This window comes from Hypanus sabinus, chromosome 10, assembly GCF_030144855.1.
Source record: "Hypanus sabinus isolate sHypSab1 chromosome 10, sHypSab1.hap1, whole genome shotgun sequence".
NCBI classification, from domain to species: Eukaryota; Metazoa; Chordata; class Chondrichthyes; order Myliobatiformes; family Dasyatidae; genus Hypanus; species Hypanus sabinus.
In genome coordinates, this window is record NC_082715.1 from 88,633,164 (window position 1) to 88,659,637 (window position 26,474).

A 26,474-nucleotide genomic window follows, 5' to 3' on the forward strand; every position below is an offset into this window, starting at 1 on the left:
AATTGTGTTGGAGTCCTTTGCTATTTCCTGGGAAAAATTATGTAAGGTATCAACATTCAATAATAAAGCCTTTTTCACTTTCAGGGTGATAGGGTTTTTCATGTGATATTATTTAAGAAATAACAGCAGAGAATTTGCCATTGAAATTTTGGCACATTTCTAATGAAGTGATTATTTAGCAAAATTCAAGCATCCAGCATTAAGGGTGATATAATACTCAGCTGGGCTATTGATAATAGTGTATAGTTAATGAACAGAAAGCTGAGAGTGGACATCAAGAAAAAAGATTATTTGAAGAACATGAAGGTATGTACTGTTAGTCTTGAAGGCCTGCTGGGATCTTTCCCAGGTAATTGAGAGGCAAGAAAGGAGAGTGTTGTGGCATTGACAGGAATCTTTGCATCTTCTTTAGCCACAAGGGTGATCCCAGAAAAATGAAGGATACCCAACATTTTCCTTTTGTTAAAAGGATATGGTGAGAAGGTATGTGTATGGGGTCGAGTGGGTTATGGGATCAGGTATAATGAAATGGTAGAGCAGAGTCGATGGGCTGAATGGCCTAATTCTGTTGCTACATCATTTGGTCTTATGGTTAAGAAGGCAAAAGGAATAAACCAAGAAATTATAAGTATTACATGAGTGGCAGGGAAATTATTGGAGATGATCCTTAGGGATGGGATTTGTACATATCTGGAAAAGCATGGAGTTATTAAGGATAAGTCACCTTTCTGCAGGGAAACACTTCAGCAAAGTAGAGTTAGCTGAGGGCTATCTACAGATGGAGATGGAGGAGAAGTCCAAAACATTTCTCACCATAAACACTCACAAAGGGCTTTATTGCTCAAATTGGTTTATTTTTAGTGTAGCATCTGCACCAGCACTCTTGGCAGAAAGCTGTGGACCAAGTGCTGAAAGGCTGCCCAGGCACTCAGTGTTACCTGGATGACATCATTGTTACCAGTAAAACTGACAAGGAACATTTACCAAACCTCAAGACATTGTTAAAAAGAACTCATTACTACAGAGCAAGATGAATTGGCAATGAGCAAAACAGTGTGAGGTGATTTTCAAGAGGGTAACAAAATGGTGACATCAGATTCTGTACTAACACATTCTGATCCACTTTGTCCAGTGAAGCTTGCCTGTGATGCCTTGCCTAATGATATATGTGCAGTCATGTCACATGTTATGGGAGATATAAGAGAATACCCCATAACCTTTGCATCATGTTCCCTTACCGCTGCAGAGAAAAATTATGCACAGATTGAGAGAGGCCTCTAGTTTGGGGTGTAAAACATTTTAACCAGTACTTCTGTCAGAGAGAGTTTACGCTTGTTACTGATCATCGACTACAAGTGTTTCACTGACAATGGCAGCATGAAGCAGAGGTGGACTCATTTTCTTGGAGGACACGATGACAAGATTGAATTAAAGAGGATGACTAATTATGGAAATTATGATGGATTGTCCCATTTACCATTGCAAAATAAATTACTGGAAAAATTTACGAAACGAAAGACACTCATCCTGATGCATTCTCCCTAATGCAAATCAAAAGTCTCCCAATCATGGCAGAGATGATCAAAGGGAAACCAGATAAGACCTCATATTGTCTCAGGTATATCCAAAATGGCTGAAAGGTGCAGCAGAAATTTCAGTTCCCCCATTTTTACCTCTGCTGAGATGAACTTGCCCTTGATGGAGGTTGCCATATGTGGGGATTGAGAGTGGTTGTACCATCCAAGCTGAGAGCTAAACAGTTGGATGAGCTACATGCTCCTGGGCATGGTTAAAATGAGAATGTTGGGTCATCTGGTCCTCATGACTACTTAATAACTCGCCACCCTTCCTATCAACACACACCCTAACCCCAGCACAAACAGTGACATTGTCACCCTCACGCCCTGTTCCTCAGGTGCTACATAGGCTAATTTATCTGGGAGTTTCCTAACCCTCCGAGACCTCCACACCCCCTCACCTAAACCCTTCAGGCTCAGACACAACCAGGGATACCTTGGGTCTGCTTGCCAACTCCTCTCTCAATCTCTCACTTATGCCCCCCTTGCAACAACTCCCCAAATCCCCGCCAACAATAGTTTACAGACCCAGAAGAGAGAACAACATTTATCCCAACTGGTTAACAAATAAATACAATTCTCACTATCAGTAATTTTAACCCAAACAAAACTGAGAGAGAAAGCACTTATCATAACAAAGAAGCATTCCTACTTTTAAATAAAACAAATAAGCCATTTTGATTAAAATACGCAGTGACACACAAAAAGAAAGAAAAACCCCCTCACAAAGAAAAAGAAAGAAAACCCATTTACACATACATCCTGGAAAAGTGCCAGTGTTGATTGTTATCCAGCAGGTGATGTTATTTCCAATCTGCATTGTCTGTCTTCTCCCAGTGAGGAAGTCAAGGATCCATTTGCAGAGGGAGGTACAAAAACCCTGGTTTTGGAGTTTGTTGATCAGAAGTGAAGGTATGATTATGTTGAACAATGTACTGTAGTCAATAAAGAGCAACCTGGTATAGGTAATCTATGCTGGTTATCTGTCCTATTAGACCATGGGCTCTTATCTTGCTAAGCAGCCTCATTTGTGGCACCTTGTGAAAGGCCTTCTGAAAATCCAAGTAAACAACATCCATCGACTCTCCTTTGTCTATGCCGTTTTCTCAAAGAATTCCAACAGATTTGTCAGGAAACAATGCTTATTTTATCATGCACCTCCAGGTACCCCAAACCTTCATCCTTAATGATGGAATCCAACATCTTCACAACCAGTAAAGTCCGGCTAACTGGCCTATAATTTCCTTTCTTCTGCCTCCCTCCCTTCTTAAAGATTGGAGTGACATTTGCAATTTTCCAGTTGTCTGGAACCATTCCAGAATCTAGAAATTTTTAAAAGATCATTACTGTATGCCACCACAATCTCTTCAGCTACTTCTTTCAGAACCTGGGCTGTAGTCCACCTGGCCTAGGTGACTTATCTACCTTCAGACCTTTCAGCTTCCCAAGCACCTTCTTCTTAGTAATAGCAACTTCACTCAATTCTGCCCCGATACTCTTGAATTTCTGGTATACTGCTAGTGTCTTCCATAGTGAAGGCTGATACATAACACTTATTAACTTTGCCTGCCATTTCTTTGTCTCCCATTACTGCCTCTCCAATGTCATTCTCCTGTGGTGTGATATCCACTCTCAGCTTTCTTTTACTCTTTACAAAGTTATCATGTGATGCCATGATTACTGCATATCTTACAACCTTGATTTTGAGGAAGTGATGAACACAATTGATGAGGCTAAGACAGTGGATGCTGTATACGTGGTCTTTAGCAAAGTATTTGGCAAGTTCCTTGTAGTATGTTTTTCCAGATTATTAAGGCACATTGGATTCACTGGGACTTGGTAGGTTGGATTGGCCTTAGAAGACAAGAGGGTAGTGGTAGAAAAATGAAGTACAACTCTGTGACTCTTTGACAATTGCAGTAGATTTACTTATCCAGTCTACTCCTCCAGCACCACCTAAGCTACGACCCCTCCCACAATGGGGACACCACTATCTGCAAGTTTCCCTTCGGGTTGCACACCATGAAGTATCTCACCAGTTCTTCATCCCTTCTAGGTCTAAATAATGGAACTGTCTCCCTAGCAGTACTTGGGAAGTAACTTTACCAGGAGGAATGCAGCAGTTTAAGCTGGCAGCTCTTCACTGTCTTCTCAAAGCCAATTAGAAATAGGAAACATACGCAACCACTTAGACCTTCTGCAGTCAGCTGCTAGCCATCCTAGTCCCTGCATTGGGATTCACCTTGGGATCATGCTCACTTCACCTGAAAGCATGTACTCATCTCCTCTATCCTTCTTTGAGAACTTCTGCTCATTTGGATAGCTTTTCTGTCTCAGTTAATTCCATTTAATCACCTGTTTTGAGAGTTATCTTGGGTCCACCTCGGTGAGCTGGGGAGCTCTCCTGACCCAGAACCAATTGATCCCTGCATTTGAAGGAGAGCAAATTTGATCTGAGCCCCTCTTCCTTCCACACTGCTCATTTCATACCAGTTAACCTCCAGTTCCCCTCATCTCAATACTGCAGTCTTACTTCCCCAATACATTCTTCCACTACTCCCCAACACTCTGCTCATTTCTCATCCAAATATATTTATTGACACATTCAGTGAAATGTGTTGTTTACATTAACAAATAGCACAGCCTAATGCTGAGGGCACATCATTTCTGATCTCTCTTCCTGTCGACAGGCTTGCCACAATTTTTCCATATCTCTTATCTTTCTAATCCCTTTTCCTCTTCATTTATATCCCTGTCCCTTTCTCCATTCCATCCATTATTTTTCTCTTAAGCCTTTCGTCTTTCACTCTCCCTGTTCCCTTTCCATTTTAACCTTCTCCATCTACTCTCCATTTCTTACCACTCCATTTACACCTGCTTGAAAGCTAATTGTCCCACTGATTGTCCTGAATGCTGCAGTTAGTTCTCAGGACAATCAGAGTGAGAAATTTGAGGGAGAATTCATTTTTAAGCAGGAGGAAATTAATATTTTCCTGTCCTTTAGGCCAGTGTTGGTGGTAGAGGCATACACATTAGGGACATTGAGGAGACTCTTAGGAGCCCATGGATGATATAAAGTAAAAATGGAGGGCTTTATGGGAGGGAAGGGTTAGGTTGATCTTAGTGTAGGTAAAAGGTTAGCACAACATTGTGGGCTGAAGAGCCTGTACTGTTCTGTGTTCTATGGGCATGAAAGCCAACATGGATAGTAACATGTTAAAATGGGTGCAATTTAATTTCATGTCAAAAAATTATCAGACATCAAACTGATTATTATTTCTGAATAAGTCATGAATTATATGCAGGCCTACAGAACATTTTTAGATTACAGGAAAAACCATCAATTGATCTGTCTGCCCGTTTATTTTTGGATTTAATATCACTGATCTGAAGTTTACAGGAATGACAGCAGTGGCATTTTCTTTGATTGGAAAACCGAGCTAAAACAGTTCAAGGTTCATTGTGTGGGAGGGCCACTCATGTAGCACATTAGGAATGAGTAGAAAGGAAGATGTATTAAATTTCTCTCTGCAGTTTAATAAGAGAAAGAGAGAAAAGTTCATAAAAATAATTGGCAAAGGAATGCAGGGGAGTAATAAGTTGGTTTTATAATGCTGCAGTTTCATTAATTTGCACTGCACTATGTAAAAGGATGCTGGAATGGATTCAGTAGTACCATTTAAGGTGATGTTGGATGTGGGATTGGAAGACAGAAGTTTCTGGGCTTTAAGGCAAAATAAGCAGACAAAATCAGTCAGTACATACACAATGGACCAAATGATCTTTTTCTACACGCACCATCTTTAGTAGAAAAAGTAAGATAGCACCAAGAAGGATGGGAATGGAATAGCTTTTTGAGACATCATTTGCTTATTTTATGCAGTTCCACTACTCATTGGGGGGTAGGGGGAAGAAAGATTGATTATCTAGATTACTCTCATACAGTAAAAGATTTTGTAATGATGTCTCTAGGGAAAGCCACAGCTGATTCACACACAGCCAGGTCCCAGAAACTTTGATGAAATAATTGACAGCTAATTTGTTATTGGCAGAGATAAGTGTTAGATTATAGAATTGCTTATATCCACTTGACAGAACATAATTATTTTTCTGATTGTGATTTTTCTGCAATAATGGTGCTATTAAAGTTGTTAATGATATTGTCTCTAAAAGGCAGTACCTCTAATAGTGTGATATTAAATCAGTACATTTTTTTAATTGTATCTCCAAGATGGATGAAAAGGTTTTGGGAATCACAGTGCTTTTGAGACACTGCTAAAAGCAACAGACTGACTTGTTTTTTTTTTAATTTTCCCCCATGTTCCAATATTCATACCCCAATATAGACAAAAGGATGGTCAATCTGTCAGGTCGAGACTCTGTATCAAGGTCCTCACTCGGAACTTCAGCCAATCTGTTGAATCCACAGGTGCTTTCCGACCTGCTGAGTTCCTCCAGCAGTTTATTTTCTGCTCCAGATTATAGCATCTGCAGTCTCTTGTGTGTTCATCTTCTAATGATTTAGAAACACAGAAAACCTACTGCACAATACAGGCCATTCGGCCCACAATGCTGTGTTGAACATGTACTTACTTTAGAAGAAACCCAGGGTTACCCATAGCTCTCTATTTTTCTAAGCTCCATGTACCTCCATTTCTTAACTCAGATCAGTTCCACAAAATCAACCCACAATTGTCTGATTTAGGATCACTATGTCTGCCACTGAGCCATGAATGAGGTTTACAAGAATTTGATTCACCATGCTGCTGTTAAGATTTAAGGGAAGAGTTTGCCAAGGATATAACAGGATCCAAGGTTCCCAATAGCAGCTTTAACAATGTGGAAAACCTGAGGAAATAGTGAAGCGAGTAATGCCACAAATTGGATTTGAGTAGGGATTTTCATGTATTAAGAGATTCTAAGTTGCTTACAAGGCAGAATGATAGGGTAGGCATAAGAAGGGTATTCCAAAGTTTAGGGTCCAAAGAGCTGAAGACAATTTTACCAGAGATAGAAAAGGAGAGACATTGAAGGAGTAAGGATGTGAGGAGAGGCAGTTGTTTGGTTCACTTACATTCTGGAAACTGCATTTGAAAAAGAGGTATCAACATTTTCATTGTCACGCTGAAGGACATGGAGGAGTTCTGGATATAGTAACTTAGCTATTCAATTGTGATTGAAGTAGAAGTTGTCTGCACTGAAGCATGTAATCTGAAGGAAGATGATGAATGTTGGCCTGGAAATGGCTGTATCTGCACTATTTAAGAGCTAACAGTGCATGACCTGAAGCTTTTCAAGAAAAGTTTCACTTGGTTATTAACCCTGAACATCAGTTTCTTTTCCTGTGCATGCATTACTCCTGTAAGGTCAGACTGACTATTAACCAAAGTAGACCCTTCAGATTCTCAAGTCAATTCTGTGTTTTAATTAAATGCCAGTTGATATGGATCTAAGCTCCATCTAAGTTCTGTAGTACCTAATATTGCTGCCTATAAATGGCCACCTGTATGGCCATTTTAAATTTTCAACACCATCAAACTTTTCTCCTATTTCCTTATTACAGGTAGAAAATAGCCAGCGTGACCACTCATCCTGCTGTATACCATGATAATTAGGGCAACATCATGACCACCCCTGTCTCAACCATGACCCTTCCTCCTACCACCACCTCCCATTCCCTCCCCAGTCCCAATCTTCCCACTTGGCAGATCAAAACCAAAAGAACAAATCCAAACTAATGTGAGAAAACTAGCCTGTTTAGCGTCCTCAAGCACAAAAATCAGGACAAGGCAATAAAGATAAAGAGATTTGCTTTATTTGTCACATGTGCATTGAAACATACAGTGAAATGTGTCATTTGCATCTAATCAAATCAGTGAGGATTATGTTGGGGCAGCCTGCAAGAGTTGCCATGCTTCCGGTGCCTACAACTCACTAATCTTAACCCTTACATCTTTGCAATGTGGGGAGAAACCAAAGCACCAGGAGGGAAGCCACACAGTCAAGGAAAACGTATACAAACTCCTTACAGACAGAATTTGCGTCAGGAATTGAACCCCAATCTGGTGTTGTAAACTGCCGCCCCATGAAATCATTTGGATCATCTAAACACTCATCATCATTGTGATAGAACTTCTGCCCTAGTTAGGATCCCAAAGGACAGCAATACAGAGAGTCAGATGCACTACACCATAGGCACAGCTTGAAGCAGAATAACTAGCTGACACCCTGTATATTTTTATGCTTACAGAGTTTACATATGTCAATCTGCAATTCTGCATTCAATACTAAAGAGTAAAAAACCTAACCAATAAAGAAAACAGAGTGATGACTCACACTTTGAAGAATTCCATAAAGGAATTCATTGAATGAGGCAATTTTACAGTCAAATGAGAGATGAAAGCTGAGTGCCTTAGATGGTCATGTTCCAATTCTCTTCATTTAGTGACACTTGCATATGTGTATGCTGAAGTGTTGCACACTGACTTTTCCAATACAAATATGAATTGGCAGAGATCTTGAAAGTGTCCTTCTTCTGCAGATTGAATGGAATCCGGTTTGGTGAAACAGACCATTCACACTTGGCAGCACTGACTCCAGCTGCTCTGGAACATCCATATCCCAGAAGACTGTGAAGAATGTGTAGATAGCAGAGGGCATCACAGATTTTAGATATAGAGGAGTGATGCCAGGGTGGAGGCAGACCACCTGCCCTTTCCCTGCATTTGCTTCACCTAGTACTTGGACCTCTCTGGGCATTCATGTAAATGAAGACAGCTTTCTGAGTAGCAGGAATCCTTGCAAAATCTTTTGCTATTCCTAATTAATAGATTGGAAATGCAGCCAATTAAATTCAGCATCTGATAAAACACACTGGACAATTATTTTGTCTAACAGTTAAATTTTGTTATTAATCAAATAACTCAATGATTTATTGCACAGTTTCAGGCAATTACAATTATCCATCAATTGCACAAGTCTTCAGTCTACTTCCACAGCTTCCAAAACACAGTACTGGTATTTACATACCACCTGCTCTGAATCTCCCCACTTGGAGTGAATGTAGCAACTTCTTCTTTGAATCTCAGGGTCTTTTTCTGCAAATGTTTGTCTCTGAATTTATTTCTCCCAATGTCTTCAACAATCCTACATGACTTTTGTTCCACTCTCCTAAAGGCCTTCTTTGTTCTTCATCGCCAGTCCCATTGTTCTTCACTTCTCCTTCCTTCACATCTGTTCTCTTCTTGTAACATTTAAATGCTCAAATTCCAATAAATCCTGAAGGTTCATTATCTACAGTACTCCCTTATCCCTAAATGCTCCTACAAATTCCTACTGGCACCAATCCACAATTACATCAACTATTGGTTCCTTAAGTGTCTGTTTGTGCTTCTTTAATTTATTGGATTGTTCATTCCACAAACTGTTACTTTCTAAATCTTCCCATTTGCAGCTTTTGTCCTCTGGATAGCCCACTGTGGGTCAGTTCACAGGCTGTAAAGCCTTCTGAACTGTATTCACACATTGATGTGACCAGGTGTCAATAATGAGATCTTCCTGCAGACTGTTTCATTGTTGTGTAGTTCCAACATTTTGCTCAAGCTAGCAATGTCCTTCCAGAGCCTGATAGGACACTTGACATCTCTCACTGGCTCCTACAGAGGCAACAACATTATTTCCCTGAACTGCTCCTGAAAGAGGTGAATGACGCATTCTAAATGGTCAAATATGGGATCCAGCATAAGAAAGTGAACTTATGGTGGACAGCCAGCACATAAAACCATTCACAGAGAAACAAAAACACCAGCTCCAACGGATTACAGGCAATGGTGGAGCACTACCCAGGTTGAGATAAATAGTTTGCAATGTCACTTGAGCTATTGTAATTTTTAAACAGATAATATTATTTAATAGCACAGTGATCAATTTCTGCTGTTCTGGGTTTCAGTGGAAAGAAGGAATGGGCTGCAGGAAATGGGTTGAGTTGCTAGATACTTACGTAAATTAGGAGTTTTTAAAGAAGTGATTTGAACTGCCTTGCTCTGCTGTAAATGCAATGCACACAAAATGCTGAAGGAGATAAGCAAGTCAGGCTGGAGGGGGAACAGTGCATGTTTTGAGTCAAGACTCTCCATCCGGATTGGAAAGGAAGGATTGTGACTACAGCTTGCTTGAGCCCAATTCCAGGCTAGCAGCTGATTCACCATTGGTTTAAATATGTTTCATCTCTCAAATGTGCTAATACCAACAACCCTTCCACCTCCCCATCCTCTCAAACTTGCATATATTATCAGGTTTCCTCTACAGAACTTAAAGACACACAAATTCCTCAGTGCCTGCAAATACACTGCACTATTTCTGCTGGTTGTTGTGACTGATATAAGTCACCAGAGAGACACTGAAGCAGATGCTGATTTGATTTGATGCAAATGACACATTTCCCTGTATGTTTCAACGCACATGTGACAAATAAAGCAAATCTCTTGCCTTGGCTCTGTGTGTATATTCACTGGAGTTAAGATGAATGAGGTGGGATCTCACTGAAACCTACTGAATATTCAAGACCAAGATAGAGTGAATGTGGAAATGATGTTTCCAATAGCGTAGAGTCTAGGACCTGAGGTCACATCCTCAGAATACAAGAGCATCTCTTTAGAACAGCGATAATGTGGGTATTCTTCAACTAGAGGGTGGTGAATCTGTGGATTTCATTGCCATAGATGGCTGTGGAGGCCAAATCATTGGGAGGTTGATGGGTTCTTGATTAGTAAGGGTGCTAAAGTTTACAGGGAGAAGGCAAGAGAATGGGGTTGATGGAATAATAAATCAGTCATGATTGAATGGTGGAGCAGACTGGATGGGTTGAATAATCTAATTTTGCTTCTTTGTGTTATGGCTTTATGGTCTATCTAAGAGTTTCTTAAATGCCCCAAGTGTATCTGCCTTTACCAATCCCCAGCAATGTATTCTATTCATGTGGCACCCTTTTAACAAGCATACCTCAGACATCTTCCCTATACTCTCCTCCATTCACATTGAAAGTACATCATTTTGTATTCATCAGTGCTGCCCTAATTGACAAAAAGTTGTGAGCTCATTGAAACACCACAAATAATTGAATAATGAGGGAAGTTGACAGGTTAGACTTGAGCAGACTTATATCAATTAAATCCTGGAAAAACACTGGTTGGAAATACATTGTAAGATAGCCATTAAATGGGTTGAAATTACTTTGATTCACCTGGCAATAACATTGTGTTAGACTCCAACCTTTGTATTTGCTTACATTAAATGATAGTGGCTGAACTGAATTGTGTGTCTAAAGATCTGCTTGTGTCAGATGGGTAGGGTCACAACTGTTTGGTCTGAGTCAGGTGTCCTGCAGCTCTCCCTCTGTAAAGTGTTAATGTAGCCAAGGCTCAAAATCACTACCTCTTCTCTCGAAGAGGAATGGCATTGAGCCAATTGACACTCTCTGCCAGCTGTCCAGTCAAGATCAAAGTTCACCTCAAAGAGAGAGTCTTGTAATCATCACTTTGGCACAGAACCAATTCAGGTCATTTGCAAGGTACAGAAGGAGGGACTCCCATTGGACTGTACTTCAAATCAATAGTGATGTCAAGAGACGTGATGTACCATAAAAAAGACAGTTCAGGTACCATTTCACATGATCATCCCCCATGCTACTTCTGTCACCATCGTCCTGCTTTATCTGCATAACCTTTTATTCCTTCCCCTATTCAATGGACTCTCCTGATATCTCTTACTTTGGAAAGCCACATTCTAATGTTCAACAATATAAACTGCAACTGTTGGAGATAAAAAGCAGAACAGAAAAGGGTATTTAGCTCAAATCCTTTAGTAAAAATGGATAAGACAGGAAGTTAGTACCTGAAATGTTCAGCTGTCATGTCTCTCTTCAGATGCCAAACCTGCTCTTTGTCTTCAACATTTTCCATTTTCACATTTCCAAGTTCAGTCAGTATCTTTTAGTTAAGACCTTCTGTTATCTCCATAGTTCTGGTAATCCTGCACTTTTCTTAGAATGTCAGCACATTTAATGTCATGGAATCCTTTTTCTTGCTGACAAAAAAAAAAGATAGAGGCTTAGAAATTCAGTCACCCAGCAATGTTTATTTTGAGCTGTCTGGTGGATAGTGAGTGTAAAATCGATTGCGAAATGCAATTGCGAATTTAGAACTCTCAAAGGCCTGTGATCAGCCACCTCCGTGTCTGTGATGTGGCCATGCTCAGAATATGCAAGTGTGTTGTTGCTCTACAAGAAACATCCAAATAACACCTCCTGAAGCTGAATTGCAGGCATAGAGTTAACAATCGGAGTAGACCACACACTGAAAAGCAGCTTTTTAAACCTAGTGGGGAGCCCTGCTAAAGGGATTATCAATCTGTAGCATCTTTACTGGGGTGTCAAAGGGATGAAGGTTACCATGGCAATATGGAGTTGAGGCCACTGATCAAATAAAATCATAACAGCTCACCGTCCCTATCTTTGGTTATCCCTTTTGCATGCATGAGGCCCATTTCCCTCTACTCCTTTCCTTTGAAAATCCATCAAATGCCTTTTAAATCATTGGAATTCTGTATGCCTTTACTGCCTTCTCAGGCAGCACATTCCAGATAAACTCATACCATTTCAATCTCCTTTAAGCTTCTCTTACTCACCTAAGATCTGTGTCTTCTGGTTCTAAGCTTGCCTGCCCTGGAAAAGATACAGCTGTCAGAATTTTACTAACCTCAATAAAATCACCTTTCAGCCTCCATGAGAATAAGAGAATGAGAATAAATCCAGCCTATCTAATCTTTCCTTTTACTGCATCCCTCCATTCCTGGTAATGTCTTACTGAATCTCCTATGAGCTTTCTGTTTTGCCATCACATCCTTCTTTGTAGTGTAGCAACTGGAACGGAATAATACTCCAACTCCAGTCTAACCAATGTTTAGCACAACTGCAACATGACATCAATTCAAAGTCTGTATGGAAGGAGATCCTGATGAATTCCATTTATTTGTCTCTATGAGTAAAGTCCCAAATACATTCTTCACTGCTCTACCTTGTTCAGCATGCCTATCCCATGACTCATTCTGATTCATGGGGTTGGCAGTGTAGTGGCTGTTTAATGTTAAACTCTACACGCCTTGCATCCTGCAATACTGCAAGATGTATAGTGGTTATCAATTTCTATTTGAATGACAGCAACTTGGAAAAGCTTCCTGCATAACACAAAGACCTTCACTACCAATAAAGGCAAGAGAAAATGGTGCTTGCATTGCTTAGGACGAGGCAGACTCTGAGTCAAAGTCGAAGTAAATTTATTATCAATGTAGATATATGTCATCATATACTACCATGAGATACTTTTCCTTAAGGCATTTACAAGTTAATAAAGAAATACAATAGAATTTATGAAAAAACTATACACAAGTAAAGACTGATGAATAGCCAATGTGCAAAAGAAGACAAATTGTGCAAATAAATAGAAAAAATACCAAGAATATGAGTGAAACACAGACTCACTCATTATGTTGGAACTGCCCTTAACAACAGAAAGTCGAGTTCCCTCACTTGATTGTTGCAGTAGCAGCTAAAGAGCACAGAAGGCTGCCTTTGGCCCATTGCTCTCTTCATGTTACTGTCATCGGAGAAGAGGTACAGGAGCCTGAAGACACACATTTAATGTGTCAGTAGCAGTTTCTCCCCCTCCACCACCAGATTCCTAACCCACCCATGAATGCCACCTCACTATTTTTATTCTTGCTCTCTTTTTGCACTACTGATATAAATGTAATTTTATACTATTCTAATAATGTAAAATTATATAATCTTATTATATACAACTAACAGTTTTTTATGTATTGCACTGTATGGCTGCCACAAATTTCATGACATTCTGCATTTCAGTGATTTTAGACCTGATTCTGACTCTGAATCTGGTGCTTGTCAACCCCCACCAGAAGAATCCCCTCTCTTCCATTCCTTTGCTTCCTACTCCCTGCAACTCATCTTCTCCCCGATACCCATCAGTTCCTTTTTGATGATGTTACCTATTCCAGGAGCAGTTAACCATAGTTAATTAATATACCAGCACACTTTTGAGACATGGGAGGAAAATAGAGCAGCCAGCAAAAACCCATGAGACCACAGGGAGAACATGCAGACTCCACACAGCCTCAACCCGAGGTAAAGAGTGGACTTAGTGCCAGAAGGATGAACAACACATGCTGAACACCTCGTATAAGTATTCACAAATAAAGAGGAGCTCAGCTTGTCAGGTGGCATGGTTTCCATGTTGCCACTTAAGGGCCACCTGCACAATCAAACAAACAAAAATTCCATATGTTTTAACCATATAATCATATAACAATTACAGCACAGAAATAGGCCATCTTGGCCCTTCTAGTCCCACTGGCCCGCACTCAGCCTATAACCCTCCATTCTTTTCCTATCCATATACCTATCCAATTTTACTTTAAATGACAATACCAAACCTGCCTCTACCACTTCTACTGGAAGCTTGTTCCACATAGCTACCACTCTCTAAATAAAGAAATTCCCCCTCGTGTTGCCCTTAAACTTTTGCCCCCGACTCTCAACTCATGTCCTCTTGTTTGAATCTCCCCTACTCTCAATGGAAAAAGCCTATCCACGTCAACTCTATCTATCCCCCTCATAGTTTTGAATACCTCTATTAAGTCCCTCCTCAACCTTCTACGCTCCAAAGAATAAAGACCTAAAAAGACCTTTTGTCCATCAATCAACAGTAAAGCCATACAACTCTTGATCAATTACACTTGTGTAAGCTCAAACTTTTAGGTATGACTGATTCTGCACTGATAACTCCACGTGCATGCCTCTTCACCTCCACTTGCTGATGTTCCGGAGCAGTTCTGTGAATTTTCTAACACTGATCTGATATATGAAGGTTATCCTTTGGGGAGTGGGCACACTGGGTCTTCTTTGTCCTTCTAGCCAAACGGTAATGTGTGCTTGGTGGTTCACCACAGGCTAGATATCTCAACGCTGCTCTTTGCTTGAGCTGGTGTAAAAGTGCGAGCTTTGGAATGTGTGATCGATTGTTGGGCAACAGATCACTCATTCCACAGCTCACACTCTTACATCTGCTGACACTTATCAAGTGGTCTTCTGTGTGCACCTGGAGTAAAGAGCTGAGGGGGAGTCACAATTTATGGATACAGTAAGAGTAGATTGCCTGTAGATAAAATACCATCAGAAGTGGGATCTGAGCAACTAGATTGAATTTTGGCTTAATATTGTACCCTGAACGATTCTCAACTCACACGGCTTGCCATTGATTCCTTGCCCCCTTAGACCATTGGTGTACGAAGCCAGGTACATAGCTCCTGAGAAGGACAACAGAAATTGATAAGGTGCTAAAGAAGGCATAATACAGCCTTACCTTCATTGGTCAAGGCTTTTAAGGGGAAGCTAGATTCGTGTATGTGGGGAAAGGAACAATCATAAAGAAATCCTATGAACAATCCAGTGGAACCATTTTTCCAAAGAGTGATAAGTACATTGACCTCGCAGCACAAAGCAAAGCTGCTGGAAATGGTAGAGGTTCCTTAACGTGAGAACAGGAATGAGAGAGCAATTGAAAGTTATGGGATTAGAATGAAATGAACAGTGGTAGCAGGAGGCCTGTGAAGTGTATAAACACTGGCATAGAATAGTAAAGTAAGCAGTTTCAGTGCTGTATGTTCTATATAAGAGGCCCGTTACATTTAGTTTTACAGAAATGGGTCTTTTTGAGGTGTGCCCATGTTATGTACTGCTCAGTTGACAGCTTTACAACCTGCTGTGATAATTTGTCACCTTCCTGATCAGAAGTATTTGATTAACATGTTCAGTTTTAGTTTTATTAAAAACAGGTGCAGGTCAGGCAGCACCTGTGAGGAGAGAGACTGAAGGAAAGTGTCAGGATAATCAAGTGTTAGTTTTCGTTGAGTTGTTTCTTTCAAGGACAATGCTTGAAGAGCGGAAAGGCCTGTGCCTTTCTTTTCAGCATTCCTCAGACACAGATTTTCTGGAGAAATTTGACTTCTGAAGTACAAGGAGGAAGACCCCAATCTCATCTAAGTCAATGATAAAATTATAGCAAACACATGTAATTCAAAGATGTGTAACTTGTTTTAATACACAGATTGGAATAAAAGTACACCACTCTGTACCTGTTTTGTTCATGCCTTGTCATTAATTTCAGTAAAAATGCATAAGATACAAATGTGAATGTGTGATTTGTGCAACCATGGAGCTTTCATAAACCTCTATTCTGTCCTTAGAATTTGGATTGATGGCAGAGCATACAATAAAAAGTCAGCGACCTCGATCAGTTCATGAGAGAAAGGTCCCTCAGGAACAAGCTGATGCTGGTAAAATTATGCCACATACTGGTAATTAATTCAATAGTCTATACCTGTCTTTATTTGATCAACTTAACAAACCCACTGCATGTCTCCATAAATCTTTTTTTTCTTTTAATTGTGCAGCTGATGTTTCTTGTATATTAATTGTTTTCTTTATGCTCAGTCACTTCAAGGTGTCCAGAGATACCTTCAAGTCAGTAGCTATGTAATAATTGGCAGCATAGATTTAGAACTAAGATAACTCAAAGTCATTGCATGGAAACATTGAATTATTATTTACATGTTTTTCCACTAGTTTTGGACATACAGTACCCCAAAATGATGCATGAACTGAGTATGTTGAAATTTGAAATTAATGTTTGTGTGAGAGTTTATCATGGCTTGGAGACACTGTTTGGGAGCTCTTTTTCTTGGTTCTAGCATCTAGGGAAACCCTTGCTTCTCACAGTGTGGGGAAATGTTAACCTAGCCTGCATGATGAGAAATACACAGGATCAGGTGTAACACTGGTTTTACATATGCCTGATTTTATTTACATCATGAAGTCAACTTAATCCATGGTTCTACTGCACAGGATTAGGTTAATATTAACCCCAATATCTCTGCAGCCTTTCGTGTTGTCACTTTGTGTTTACTGTTAATAATGTGCATGCCACTAGAGCTTCTATAGGATTTGTGCTGTAGAAGAGTGTTTACATTCAGATTTCAGGACAACATTAATACTGGCTTTAATTCGGCAACTGTAATTAACATAGCTATTGTTCATCATTTTAAAAACTTTATGAACTCTCATATTTTCCACCTCGATGAAAATGCAAGTCTGTTCAAAGAGCTAACATTTCACCCAACTCCTCTTATTAAGCATGGTTTGGAGGGTAACTGGTGGAAACAGACAGCTTCCCAAACTTTCACATGTGGCAGGCTAGGAAAAAGACTTATATTCTTACATTGTACAAAAGGTTTTTCTTCATCTTACTTCCTCACGGTTTAGAATTTTTTGTTCAATATTATTTTTCAAAAGAGAACATTCAAAAAAACGAATATGCCTGAACTGTGGAGATGTTTAAGTGCTTAAAGATCAGTGTTTAGTGGATTAATGCCCACCTTACCCATTACATTCAAGATTCATGACAAACCTATTGCTTGAGACCCATTTTTAATTTAGAAGATGTGCTTCTGAAAAAGATTTCCAGGTTACAGGGTTCACATTTGAGAGGAAGGATTGGATTAGAAGAGAAAGAATGGAAGAGGGGACTGATAAAGTTAGCTGACTAGAATGAAGGTGCTCCCTTCCTGCCAATCAGTCAAGGAGTGACATAGACAATTATGCTGAAGAAGCCTTCAGTTCAGTTCGGCCATCACCTTATCTGTTGAAAGTCAGACCATGGTAAGTAGCTGCTCCAAAGTACTGAGTATTAGGATACTCAACCACATTTATCAGGGTATTCAAACAGGATTGAGTATTTTCATTTATCTTTACTTTTGCATGCTTTCTGAATTTTAATTCTCATTTCATCATGTTTGTGCTTCTAAATTTGTTGGCGTAGGCTCAGAATAAGTGGACAGTTTCACTGCAAAGGGTCATTGTATGAGTTCAGCATTGGTGTGTAACTACAGTTGGTGTTCATTGTAAATTTTGATTTTTGTCCAACAAATCTGATCAACACCGTCCATATGTACATAAAGTATATCAAAATTGCTGCTACACTCTCTCTAATCTGTCTCAACATTAAACTATAACTTTAAAAAATGCAGATGCTGGAAATCCGAAATAAAACAGAAAATATGAGAGATGCTCAATAGGTCAAGCAGCAACTGTTAGAGAGAAAAAGGGTTAATATTTCAAGCTGATAGCTTCACATTACAAGTGTTGACTTCAAATAGTATGCCTGAGTTTTTTTCTCCACAAATGTGGCATGACCTGAGTTTCTCCAAGATTTTCTGACTTTTTTTTGTTTTATAATTTTAAAAAGTAGTCTTTTGGCTTTGATTATATAATGCAAACTCACTTTTGCAAACATTAAAAAATGTTTTAGGTTTGCAATTAAGGCATGAGGGAACATTTTAACTTGAGTTGGATGATATACTCTGTCATTTCTGTTTGTATTAATGTGTGTTATCTTTTGTTGTTTATTATACAAATAAACATTTAGAAAATAAGTTATTGACTGGTTAGGTAGAAGAAAATACTCTATTGAAGTGTAATTCAGACTGCAGTTTACTTAAAAGAGATCTCAATGCGACAATATTTGAATAAAATTCAAACCCTCAGTCAAACCATACACAGAGATGCAATTAGTGGGATTGGCAATCTGGTAGACAACATATTAAACAAAAATGTCATCATCTTTGTTCCTCGTAGCATTACTGGTTACCTGTGTGTTGACTTCACTTAAGCACAAGCACAAAATAAATGGTTCAGTGTGTCCTTTCTTCTAATAATTTCTCCCTTTCAGCGGTTTGCCATTTTGATGAAACTGCTGCAAACACAGATATGGGCAAGAAGCTTTAATTCAGCTGGGTTAATAAAACAGCAGCACCAGAGTTTATGAAGACAATGAAAGACCAAAGAGCCTTTTAAGAGGATCTGTATTAAAGCATTTAGAGAGAGTGAGGCCACAGGACACATTTAGATTGCTGATGGTAGTTTGGAGCTATCATTTCTGTTTACATTACTTAAAAAATGACTCCAATTTGTTCAACTCCTTTCTGTTTGGTAGCACAACAGCAGAATTTTGAAGATAAGCTATTCCCCTTTCTCCCCCTCAATTGCCCACTCCAACTAAATTATACATTAGGAACAGCCTTGTTTGTTTGTTTCCATTTTTATTAAAGAAAGAATTACCTTTGCTGCCCTTGAATAATTTGTTTTCCAAAAATGAAGGGTTTTTTCTTCTGCTCATTAAATTAATAAAAACTTATGTAAACATAAGAAAACCAGAAAAGAACTGGGCCTCTTGGCCCCTCAAGCTTGACCTTCTCCAGTCAATGTGATTATGACTTATCTCTTCTTCTGTTCTAGTTCCATAGAGACCTCAGTTCCTTGATATTTCCAAAACAAAAACATCAACCTCCCATTTAAATGCCTCCAATGATCTTGACTTCAAAAGAGAATTCCTGAGTGGCACCAACCAGTGCAAGAAATTACAACCACAGTTTTTAATAATTACCCTTTAATATTGTCTTGTTCAATGTACGTCAAAACCACTTGTCAAAATGTATCATCTATGGCATTATGCTCCCTCAGAATCTGATATGTTTCCATAAGGTTACCCCTGATGTTTCTAAATTCTGAAAAATGTACATTGAATTCCTTATTTGCTGATGACAGTACAGCCTTTTCACTCAAAGAATCTGCTGAGTGAACCTTTGTTTGACTCTCTTCAATGACTTTCTCAAATGCATTTCATGAAGCATGTCAGTGATAATGAACCTGATTCAGATTTTGATGAGAGGACTGAAGTACAGTAATCCTGTATCTGCACAAATGTAACAATACTTCCCTATTTCTAAACTCCAAGCCTCTTTCAATAAAGGCCAATGTACCATTTCATTTTCTAACTGCTTATGGCAGCTGCCTGCTAATATTTTAGCAAATTGGGCATAACACACCAAAACCTCACTGTATTCACTCATCTAGTCTCTCTCCACTTAGATAATAATCTGCCTTTAGATTCCTCTTACGCTAATGAATGACTCACACTTGTCTTTAATCAAGCTTTCACCCACTCATTCAATCTATCTATAACCTGCTACAACGTTGAAATATCCTCCCCCCTTTTTCATGTTGTTGACAACCTTGCACCTAGTCCCTTCATCCGTCTTTAATATAAGTTGTAAATAACTGAGGGTCAAAAATTGATCCTAGCCCATTCCACTGTTACATCCTGCCAGCCTGATAAAAAGAACCTTTTGTTCCTACTTCTGTGCAATGACTAAGAATACTTAGTTATAGTCAGGAATATTTTGTGAGGATCTAATAAATTGAAACAAAAACCTTCAAAACAAAACAAAAATGCAAAGTGCTGGTTATACCAGCGGATCTGTCAGCCACTGAGAAGAGAGAAGACTACTCCACTGTAAGTTTCGTAGTAATAGCATCATTTTCCATTTGGATGCAAAGAATTTGGGGATTTTTGTAGATATATCTGCAAAGCCCTAGTTCACTCAGCCTTTTGTCTAATCCAGGCAGCATCCTGCTAAAACTCACCTACACCCTCATTAAAGCCCGCAACCTTTCTATAATGAGGTGACCAAAACTGAACACAATACTCCAAGTGTAGTCTAAGCAGGGTTTTAAAAAGCTACAACATTACCTTATGGCTTTTGAAATTAATTCCCTGACTAATGAAGGCCAACATAACATATGCCTTCTTAATCACCTTATTAACTTGGGCTGCAGCTTTGAGTGATCTATGGACATAAATGCAAGATCTCTCTGTTCCTCCACACTGTTAGGAATACTGCCATTAAACCTGTATCCTTCCTCCAAAGTGAATATCTTTTTTCTTCCTAAGCTCACCAGCTTGCCTGCTGGGAATTAGCTCTCAGGTCCAGCAATAGATTAAACCAAATATGGGATGCAGACATCCCAATGTATTTCAATGAGGATTGTAGGGATGTGGAAAATTATTCATGCTAAATTATTCTATAAAATGTTATAGTTGATTTTATTTATTTTAAATGTGACAGACATTCAGAAGCATTTATAATAAACCTAACAGTTTTAACAGGCTGCAAGGCTTGAAGGCTGTCAAAGTTATTTGGGGCAGATCTTCCCCAGTGCACTGTTAGAAGACCAGAGACTATTTAGGCCTGATCGCTAGAATCCAGCATGCTTCAGGCAAGCGTGGTAGTCTCACCATATTTGAAGCACCAAGTGTTGCAGACGATGATCATGGGTGGCAAATCTCTCTTTCAGATGCTGACTGACCTGCTGTGCAAATCCAGTATTTCAATCATCGAACATGATGTCGGTCAATTAAACTCTTGAACTGATTGGCAACTAACTCTGGTTACCTGTATTTTCTTAACATTTCCTTAACATAGTTAATATATAAATTCCATATCGGAAATCAGCAGTTAATCCAGCATCAATTGACATTTGCAGAAGAGAGTCTTAAATTAACACAGAAGTGTTTCTTAACTTTATTTTTGATCTGCTTGCACATAAATTTTAGACCCTCACCCTAATAGTGACATAATGAGTGTATCTCTATTAACCATTATTCTCCTATTATATAGGTTAAAAAAAAACAAACCACATCATTTTTGAAACCTGTAAATATCATAGCATACTTCTGTAAACTATTCTTTCAATTTAACCCTTGGATTCTAGATAACTAGTTAGTCTACACTACAATCCCACTAAGACCAATAAATTTTTCCAAATCTGTGTGTATAGAACAACTTTCTGGGTGTGAGGCACTGATTTAGCTCAAGCCCTAGCTCCACTATTGTGTAGTTTGGGCTTTGAAACTGTGCAGAGGTTGGTGCTAACTGTTCATTTGTGTGCACAGACCATTCATACAAGAATTACACTTCCCTGTTAGAATAATACAAAAAAGAGTGAAAGGGGTTGAATATTAGAAACAGAATCCTTGGAAATACACTTATTGGCCATTTTATTAGCTATAGGAGTAGAACCCGGTGTGGTCTTCTGCTTCTGTAACCCGTCACTTCAAGGTTTGACATGTTGTGCATTCAGAGATGCTCTTCTGCACAGCACTGTTGTAACGTGTGGTTATTTGAGTTACTGTCTCCTTCTTGTCAGTTTAAACCAGTCTGATCATTCTCCACTGGCCTCTCTATTAGCTCCAGAGACTGTTGTTTGTGAAAATCCCAAGAGATCAGCAGTTCCTGAAATACTCAAACTACTGCATCTCGTATGAAGAATTATTCCACAGTCAGTCACTTGGATCACATTTCTTCCCCATCCTGATGTTTGGTTTGAAAAATAACTGAACTTCATGACCATGTCTGCATGCTTTTAGGCATTGAGTTGCTGTCACATGATTGGCTGATTGGAAATTTGCAATAAAGCTCAGGTGTATCTAATAAAGTGGCCACTGATTGTATATTATGTCAACTTCATTAAAACACATGCTTTCTTTTTCTGGAGATCCTAGGCTTGAAGTGATCTTACTGATTGAAGTGGCAGTCATCTAGCCATTCTATAATTATTATTATGTCTCTCAGGTTTTGTTTCATCATTTTCAAAGATAACCACAGAGCCAAGTGTAAGACAGTTTATAACCTTGTAATTAATGTGTCAGTGCATTTGAAAACAATTTAGATTATTATGATTCATAACATACTCAGTGGGTACATAATAACTAACAACACTGATACAACTTTCATTAAATGTTAATGAGACTCACCCATTGTTCCTTGGAGGTATAATTTTTGCTTGTTTCCTGACCTCTATTAATTTTGTCACAGCATTATTTCTCAAATGTAAATGGGGTTCCCAATTTAAAAGACCAAAAATTCTGGACCAGGCATGGTCTATAGTACTTTTACACTGAGAGGTTGTATCTTACAAGGAAAAGGTGAAGGCGGAAGTCTAAAGTCAGGATTCTATCTGTTTCAGAAATACAATGTTGAGAGATCCCTTCAAATTCTCCCTCTGTTCTTCATCAAGCTGCCCTCCATACGGGCTTGTCACAGTACGGACATCAATTCCCAGCACAGATAATATTAGTTCAATAAAGCAATTAGCCAGTCCACTGGGGTTCCAAGGGCAGGTTTAAGACTACTAGAAATGTTTGTTTCCATCTCGGAAATGTGGCTGACTTCCAGTCAAGCTCCCAAGACATTTCAAATTTATCTACAGCAGCTAAAAACAATCTTTCCAGGAGGGCACCATTGATCAGGAGCCACTTATTACAGAACTCGCAGCACAATGAAGGCTAAACTTTCCACATAATTATCATTCCAAATCAGTTTTTGAGGTTGATAAGAAATCTTGACATCTGATACATTCTATTTCCTCTTGATTATAGTTTCCATTTAGACCATAAGACATTGGAGCAGAAATAGACTATTCAGCCCATCGAGTCTTCTCCACCATTCCATCATGGCTGATTTATTATCCTCTCAACCTTATTGTTCTGCCTTCTTCCCATAAATATTGACACCCTTGACTAATCAAGAATCTATCAACCTCTGCTTTGGATAAATTTTATTTTATTTAGCCATACATCATGGAGTAGGCCCTTCCAGCCCTTTAAACTGTGCCATGCAACTCCCGACAAACCCAATTAACCTTAACTTAATCATAGGACAATTTACAATGACCAATTAACCAACCCAGTACATCTTTGGACTATGGGAGGGAACTGGAGCACCTGGAGATAACCCATGCATTCCACGGTGAGGACGTACAGAAACTCCTTACAGAACATGCCGGAATTGAACTCCGAAATCCGGAACGCCCCAAGCTGTAGTAGTGTCACATTAACTGCTACATTACCATGATGCCCTATGACTTGTCCTCCACACCCAACTATGGCAATGAATGCCACAGATTCACCACCATCTGGCTAAAAGAATTCCCCTTCATTTCTGTTCTAAAGGTACGCTCTTGTATTCTGAGGCTCTACACTCTTGGAAGCATCCTCTCCACATCCACTGTAAATCCAATAAGTTTCAATGAGATTTCCCCCTGCCCACCCTCCTCAGTTCTTCTAAACTCCCATGAGTATAGGGTCAAAGCCATCAAAAGCTTTTAGACAATAACCCTTTCACCCTGGAGATCATTCTTGTGAACCTCCTCTGGACCCTCTCCAATGCCAGCACATCCTTTCTTAGAAAGAGCACCCCCCCCCCCGCCAAAACTGTCCACGATACTCCAAGTGTGGTCTGACCCTGTCTAATAAATCCTCAGCTCAAGAATAAATTATTTGTGACACATTATTGTAAAACATCTTTATCTTGTTTATTTTGAAATGTATTATTTTAATGCTGTTTGATAATTGGTGTGTCATTTTTTGTGTACAGGAGACCCTGTTACAGAAGAATGGACCCAGTGGAGTATGTGTTCAGTAACATGTGGTCAAGGGTCGCAGGTGCGAACCAGAGCTTGTGTATCATCTTACGGGATACTGTGCAGCGTGCCTTTAAGAGAATCAAGGGTTTGCAATAACACTGTCCTCTGTCCAGGTAGTGTTAGCAATGGATGAGTAAAAGTATGGATGTTTAATTCTATGACTAGCTATAGACAAGAAGACAAAAAATCATTCACACATTCTTGCATTTTGCTCCTGCTATCATTTGTTTTTACTCAGTATAATTAAATGTTTGGACATTTTACCTGTATAAGCTTAAAGCAGTGTGGAAATCAAAAACCTTTTAAATTGATATCACAACAACTTGCTTTTGATTGACTTGCTGTGGTAAAACGCATGCTCTGCGTGCGGCTAGGTCATAACAATTCTTTCAATTAGACCTGTAAGCAGATCACACTGTTTAGGCTAAAGCGTCAGGTAAATTGGAGTATGTCTTGCCATTATGCTGCCATCAGTTTGTACAGATGCCTGTTCAGCGGTATTTATCTATTTCTTTGTTTATGCACCTTTCTGTAAAATTTGAACTGTTTACATTCTGATTTTTTGAAAACTAGCTGGCATGCAAATAGGGCATTGTTGTTTGATAGAGATTGTTTGAATATTTTAAAATGACTTGTTGTTTTGATCAAGATCATCTGTAATTAACCCGACAACTTTGCAGTGGAATTAGCAGTGTAGAGGCAAATGAGAATGAAAAATATGCATTGCAAGAATAATATATATTTAATAGAAATGAATCCTGAAAACTGCCAGAGCATGTTAGCATTTGATTAGGATTCTTAGCAGTAGAATAGAATAAATCAAATGTAATTTGCATTCCTACCAAATGCAGGAAAGGTCTGTTATATAACCACCAACAAATTCAATTCTCCTCCTCACACTCTGGCACTGTGATGTCCTAGTCAAATAGCTGACAAATGTTGATTGACTTCAGGGTTGGGTTACAAAATGCACAATATTATAATGCAAGGGTGAGGACTGGCACCTGTTTTTGGCAAATTTGGCCAGATAAATAATAACTCCCATCCCAATGTCCTCACAGATACAACGGCATCGCAGAAATGTTGCGTAGTTGGATGTGTTCTGGTAGAGGGGCGTTTGCTGCTGAAGCATATAGTTCATCAGCTTCCTACCCTGAGGAAATGGCCAAACTCTCATTCTCATGGTGTTCTTTGTTTCTGTTTGAGTTTCAATTAAACCCCTTTAGAGGAAGGCTCAGAGCAGAACACTGAGCATCTCGCTTTTACTGCTGCACACAGTACTGAGGAGTACATGGCAGTAGTGTTGATAGAGTCTGTGGCCACGATTAACAACTAATTCTCCAGCACTTGTCACTGTCCTTGCTTTAGATCACAGTTTATTTAAGCAATAAAAGGGCTGACTCTGATTCCAGGGTATGGACTGGGCTGAGCTGGATTGAACGATTTGACTGTCAGGTTAAGTCCTTCAAACTTAACTGCTGTGATTCAGTTCCCGCTACAAGGCACAGGGATGTTCTTTATTGCTAGCACATTACTACTTACCTGATAAATAAAGCTGAATGCTAACATCCAAATCGAACTTTCTTCTCCAACAGCACAGTTCTGCTGACTGTGCTTGACTTGCCAGAGGCACACAGTGTAACATGGATGGCAAACTTACCCATGGGCTCAGCTGGGCCAAAGCCTCTTCCTCGGCCTATCTAAAGAAGGACAATGGGAATGCCACAGTAGTCACTCTCTAGGCTTGAAGAGTAATGCAATGGGAAATTATCCAGTTTTTTGGCTGCTTTCAATGACCCCCTTCTTGAAAAATGTATGAAAACCGGGTCAGACTCAGCTGTTATGCCACCATTGTTGAACAACCTAGAAGCTGTCAGCTTCCAGGGATGCGCCCTTTGAATAAGATACACTCATGGTACAAAGGCACCTTAAACACAGGAAAAGCAGGTGATCCAAATAACTGCAAATCTTATTTAGACGCCTATAAAGTTTTTGTTTGGTCCAGCTGGTGGTGTAGTGGCATCAGCACTGAGCTTTGAGGTGGAGGGTCCTGAGTTCGAATCCAGCCAAATCCCAAACTGGGCCACAGCAGTTTAGTATCCGTGTGGAAGAAAGCCCTGGCAATCTACTTCCATATCTTTACAGGAACACTATCCATAGGGTCACCATGAGTCGACGGCACTCAACAACGATGTTTTATTATTTTTAATATTTGTGGCTTAATACCAGAAATCCCCCAATGATTTTACCACTGCCATGGTCCCCTCAGGCAATAATAATGTTTATTTATTTCCAATCTCCTGACAGCACAAGATTGGCTGGCACCCTATGATGGCCTCATCTAATGACACAACCATGTCGCCCGATCCTGGCACAACACTTTCCAGCAAATGTGAAAAAAATAATGCATTTAGGATTATGCCATTCAGCTGTCACATATCAAG

At 39.4% G+C, this 26,474-nt stretch overlaps 1 protein-coding gene across 1 annotated transcript in view; it reads left to right on the forward strand.

The window, feature by feature from the left end:
- Nucleotides 1–26,474, forward strand: part of adgrb3 (adhesion G protein-coupled receptor B3) — a 771,743-nt gene that overhangs the window by 302,195 nt on the left and 443,074 nt on the right. Inside the window, exons 3-4 of the mRNA XM_059982287.1 lie at nucleotides 15,897–16,007; nucleotides 23,982–24,143. Of these exons, the coding sequence (XP_059838270.1) occupies nucleotides 15,897–16,007; nucleotides 23,982–24,143 (273 nt within the window). The remainder of the gene's footprint in view (nucleotides 1–15,896; nucleotides 16,008–23,981; nucleotides 24,144–26,474) is intronic.